Source organism: Hyalella azteca, unplaced genomic scaffold (assembly GCF_000764305.2).
Source record: "Hyalella azteca isolate HAZT.00-mixed unplaced genomic scaffold, Hazt_2.0.2 contig7428, whole genome shotgun sequence".
Classification (NCBI taxonomy): Eukaryota; Metazoa; Arthropoda; class Malacostraca; order Amphipoda; family Hyalellidae; genus Hyalella; species Hyalella azteca.
Window position 1 is genome coordinate 1 of NW_025937554.1, and position 5,805 is coordinate 5,805.

Here is a 5,805-nt window from a genome sequence, read left to right on the forward strand (position 1 = left end):
GTGAGTACAGAGCTGAGTGAGGTGAGTACAGAGCTGAGTGAAGTGAGTACAGAGCTGAGTGAGGTGAGTACAGAGCTGAGAGCGTATAAATGCGCTTTAATTACCCAGGGTCTCGCGTTTAAGTTTCCCTTCAAGCCATCTGATTATCACATATATGAAGTAAAATTGTTAATAGTTAATTTTCTGCCTTAACATTTTTCTATCGTTATATACGGGCAGTGATGAAGGGTTCTGCAGTGAAATAGATTCGTGCCTGAATAACTATCTTCCCAGCAGGCAATGTCAGATTGAATCAACGTTGAAACAACAATATTCGCGTAGATGAAATAACGTTGAATATTAGTTAAGTACGAAAAGTGAATCATCGTCATTTTCTTAACGTCGTACATAGCGACGTTGTTTAACGTCGAAGTCGCGTTAACATCCATTTAACGGTAAAATTGCGAATATATATATGCAATTTTAGCGTCAGAATCAAACTAAATTTCAACGTCTACACAGGGTCCTAATGTACCACGAAGAAAATGTGGCGTTGATTCACTTTTCATTCTAAACTAATATTAAACGGTATTTCAACAACGCGAATTTTGTTGTTTCAACGGTAATTCATCCTTAAATTGCCTGATGGGATATTTCTCGAAGATGTCAGGTAACTGCCTTCCAATTCACATCGTAAACTGTTCTACATTTCTCTGTGTAATTTTAATACCTGATTCACTGAATTTCTTTTTTTTATTCTCTAAATCTGTATAAGATCGAGGAATTTCTGGACGAGTTGGCGGAGGAATATCCCGACCAAGCCGCGGTCAAGAAAATCGGCGAGTCTGCGAATGGAAGACCGATCCACATGGTAAAAAGCGTGACAAATAGATTATTCGCACCTTATTTATTGCATAGGTAATAGTAAGCGTTATTATGACCATTAAAACAGTAAATAAATGATAGGTAAAAACAACATATTATATTTATATTTCCTAAATTATTTTTCATGTGGCAAAGCAGTAAGCCGAGGAGGACCAAAACAAGCTGGAATTATATTGATATTAAACGCAGTGTGATACATTTTTCGTATTTTTCTGATGACGAATTTTGGTGCGAGGAATCAAATCAATTAAAGGTCAGAAGTCTATGGGAACATAAGTTTAGAAAGACATGAATTTTGGGACATGTTAGCGAATATGTGCACACGTCAGACAGTCCATGTGATCCTCGTCTGCCATGTGCTCACGTCAGACAGTCCATGAGATCCTCGTCTGCCATGTGCACACGTCAGACAGTCAATGTGATCCTCGTCTGTCATGTGCACACGTCAGACAGTCCATGAGATCCTCGTCTGCCATGTGCACACGTCAGACAGTCCATGTGATCCTCGTCTGCCATGTGCACACGTCAGNCTGTCTCTTATACACATCTAGATGTGTATAAGAGACAGCGTCAGACAGTCCATGTGATCCTCGCCTGCCATGTGCACACGTCAGACAGTCCATGTGATCCTCGCCTGCCATGTGCACACGTCAGACAGTCCATGTGATCCTCGCCTGCCATGTGCACACGTCAGACAGTCCATGTGATCCTCGCCTGCCATGTGCACACGTCAGACAGTCCATGTGATCCTCGCCTGCCATGTGCACACGTCAGACAGTCCATGTGATCCTCGCCTGCCATGTGCACACGTCAGACAGTCCATGTGATCCTCGTCTGCCATGTGCACACGTCAGACAGTCCATGTGATCCTCGTCTGCCATGTGCGCACGTCAGAACACGTCACATATTTCAGGTGATCATCAGGCCCAGCGCCTCAGCGACTGCCACGACCAACGAAACCGGCGGACCTGCGGTCATTATCCTCGATTCTGGTACATATTGAAACCATATAAATTTTAACATGAATTGAATTAACAAATTAAGCCCGATGATTTGATTTGAGTTTCTTTGAATAAATAAATAATTATTAAGCCCGATGATTTGAATTTAAAACCACCAGTATTTATTATACAATGTGATTTATTGTTAATATGTCATCACTGACTCGTTATCTGGAAACGGACTGAAAGCTTTTCATGCTTGTCATAAAATCGCAGAATTTTGAAAATAATTGAAAGTGAGTACTAGAAGAGAATTTTTTTATTGTAAATGTCATATATTCACAAAGCCCCAAGGAAATTTTAAAGTGAAAGCTAAAAGAGAATTTTTTATCGTAAACTTTTGCAGCCACTCACGCCCGGGAGTGGCTGACGGTGTCGACGACCCTGTACGTCATCCAGCAGCTGCTGGACCAGCCCAGCAGTCCAGCTCGGGGCGTCGAGTGGCGGATCATTCCAGTCGTCAATCCAGACGGTTACGTGTACTCCTGGGAAAAGGTTCGGAACTATGGGCATATTATTACCATACTTTTGGGCATTTACATTTCAAATTTGAATTTATCTACATTTAAATTTTTCCTTATTCACATTTGAATTCCTTTTTATTGAAATTTATTTTATTTGTATTTACATTTAAATTTTCAAATTACTTTGATAAATTTGTCTATTTATTTTGATGAATAATCTTCTCGTTTTTATGAATTTCCTTTTTATATGATAAATTCTATTGAGTTTTGATGACTGTCCTAGCTTTTTGCTTTGATGAATATTTTTAGTTGTAATGAATTTCTTATTCATCTTGATGATTATTTTTTGTTGCTGATTGATTATCGGTCATTGTTATAACGAATTGTTCATTTGGGCCAGTGTATGTGTTAATGTAATCCACATTCGCAAAAATACATTGATCAAATTTTAGAAATTTTAATTTTTCATGTGGTTTTGTGGTTTTTAGAACGATAATTCATCTCGACATGCCGTAAAATCCTCCTATTTGACCCCATACACTCAGAGAAATGTCCAAATTAATATGGAGATTTCTCTCTCAAAGGTCCAGGAGAAACGTCACTCATTGCCCAAATAGTGATGCACTTTTTCCTTACGTGGGTCATCTTCACCCAGTTTGGCCGGGCAAAAGTGGTTTTCCGTGATCCATCATTTTATGGTCTTTCATTCAATTTTTTCATAAAAAAATCAATTAATTAATTAATTTGACAAAATTAACAAATCAATTTTTCTCGTTGCATATTTATTAAACAAGGATCGCCTGTGGAGGAAGAACCGCAGGAGCCTGCCTGGTCACTGCCAAGGCGTGGACCTCAACCGAAATTTTGACGTGAATTTCGGAGGTGAGACGAATTTTTGCGAAGCTTTGCCGGTATATATTAAGTATATTGATTAATTCCACGAGGAATGAGAACTATGAAACCATCTCGCAAATCTTTATACATGATTTGTTTGTTACTAAAGATAAATTTGTCAGGTAGAGTGAGCTTCAAATTTGATACGTATCACGAAAACTCCACACATCTTCAAATACGCTAGATTATTAATAGTGATAATCGCAACTTCATTGATGGTATAAGCACCGATCAAATGGTAACACTGAACCACTACCGACACCGAAACCAGCTTAGCCAAGTCATAGTTTTTTAAACCTCGGCAAAGATGAGTTTAGCTGGACAGAGTCATGAAATAATAATCGGCCAGTTATTTCTAAAACAGCGCGGCGCCATGGCTAATATAGAGAAAATCTCTAGGAGCCCGGCAGAGCCGAAATACGGCACTGCTACATGGCATGGGCGGCTAGGAGCCAAACCAAGCAGTTGTTCAGGCCACACATTACGTGAAGGGTGGGATTTTTAGGGAAAGGGTTTTTTAAACCAATTAAGGAAGGAAGGGTTTTTTAAGGAAGGGTTTTTTAAAAAAAACAATCAGGGGCTAAGAAATGGAGGGGGATGTGAGTTGGAAGAGGGATCCTCAATCTTTCTATGTTTACGTGACGTAATATGCTATTCCAGGTTCATTAAATTCCTGGTACCAGTTATGATAATTATACCACGTCATTATTTTAATACTTTGAAATACGTAAGTGTTTTATTTGCTTCTCCAGTTTGAACACTTCCGCAAAGAACAATGTTTACGCACAACTATGCTTGTATTGTAGAGTTGTAATGTAGTGTATGGAGTTTCGTACGTGAAATGGTGGGAAGAACACGTCAGCACCGCAGAGGCTTTATCGGAACCATTATAATGAATACTGAACAAGAACGAAGGCTAAAGGAGCATGACTTCCATAACGTACTTCTTCTTCGTAGCTAGATAATTAAGCATACAGGAATATTGATATGCAACAATAATATTCAGGAAAGATCAATCAGTTTGTCATGCAAATTTTTTCTAACGTTAATGTACAGAAACCGTACGTTGTTGATTTGACGGTTGAATTTTATAGCCTTTAATCGATATCGCGAGTGTATATAAGTTTTAAATATTCAACAGCGACAACTCTCTGAGCTGCTATTGTTAAGATTGATGTGTCGGTGTTGATCTCAGCAAGAGGAAGAATAAATAATTGTAAATCATTGTCGCGTTCATGACAAAGGGTCAAGCTTTACTGCCGCGTGCACCACCTTCGCCGCCTGCAGAGCAAGCTTTGAGCTGCTTTGAGCCGGAGGAGCTCGCTGGGAGCATCGAGATCGTGTCTGCAGAACAGAGCTAGCCCTCCAGGGCCGGTGCTCAGAGGTTACAGTGACGCGCATATTTATTGGCAACTTTCAACTCTAAATCTAAATATGGCACCTATGTCCAAGATACTGATGAAATATTAGTGTGCTTGCATTAAAATGCTAGCCTGTAATCGTGTAAGCACATTTCTTACATTAAAAATATATTATTCATTTAATAATTTCAGGTATATCTTATTTTGTAAACTGATTGTTATTTTCCTCGTGCAAAATTAATGGCAACCTTTGCATGAAATCAATTTAACTCATCATTGTTGAACAAGAATATTCTAAATTGATCTGAGGATGACTCTACAACATTCCAGAACATTCCAAAACACTATGTGCCTATACTATAAACCTACACGCCAAGTTCGAACTTGCTCAGTTAGTCTTGGAAGCAGTGGTATAAACTCATCTCCAAGATTTTCTAAATTCAATTGTGGCAAAGACTTCTGAATACTCACAGGACATAAGGAAGTGTGCAGTTGAACTACACAACAAAGGAAATGGAAATCGAAAAATATCATCAACTCTGAATGTTACAATTTCATCCGTAAGGAATATTATTGTTAAGTTCAGGAATGATGGGACCACTGCTAATCGAGCACGATCCGGTCGTAATCGAAAATTAACCGAAAGAGATGTTCGTTCCTGCATGAAAATAGTAAATAAAGACCCGAAGATTACTTCCGAGGAATTGCAATCACACATGGCTAGTACTGGAAAAACTGTGGATGTGTCAACAGTGCGACGCTAGCTGAACCGTGAAGGCCTTCACGGGCGTGTGCCAAGGATGAAGCCACTGTTGAAGCCAATTCGCAAGAAGAATCGTTTGGAGTTCGCCAGGAAGCAGAGCTCAATAATATATTGGGGTCGGATGAGACAAAGCTTTTTGGTGTGAATGACAACCGCTTTGTATGTAGGTGAAGCTTTGTATCTGGTGAAGCTCTGCTGGAAAAGAACACTCTACCTACTGTGAAGCATGGTGGTGGGTCCATCATGTTTTGGGGATGCTTTGCTGCTGCAGGTACTGGGAATACTTCTGTGATAGAGGGCATCATGAATTCTGAAGGATATCAACACATTTTAACTGATAATGTTAAGCAATCGGCAAGAAAACTGCATCTGGGACGGGCATTTGTTTTTCAACAGGATAACGACCCTAAGCACACAAGCAAATAAAAACAGAAATATTTTGCTACGCAGAAATTGAG

At 39.4% G+C, this 5,805-nt stretch overlaps 1 protein-coding gene across 1 annotated transcript; it reads left to right on the forward strand.

The window, feature by feature from the left end:
* Nucleotides 1–35: 35 nt before the first annotated feature.
* Nucleotides 36–4,743, forward strand: LOC108678298 (zinc carboxypeptidase). Its single transcript, XM_018166675.2, has 6 exons — nucleotides 36–42; nucleotides 755–850; nucleotides 1,778–1,856; nucleotides 2,212–2,360; nucleotides 3,124–3,211; nucleotides 4,468–4,743. Exons 2-6 carry the CDS (start codon nucleotides 848–850, stop codon nucleotides 4,530–4,532), a joined length of 384 nt encoding a protein of 127 aa, XP_018022164.1. The 5' UTR covers nucleotides 36–42; nucleotides 755–847; the 3' UTR covers nucleotides 4,533–4,743.
* The last annotated feature ends 1,062 nt before the right edge of the window (nucleotides 4,744–5,805 follow it).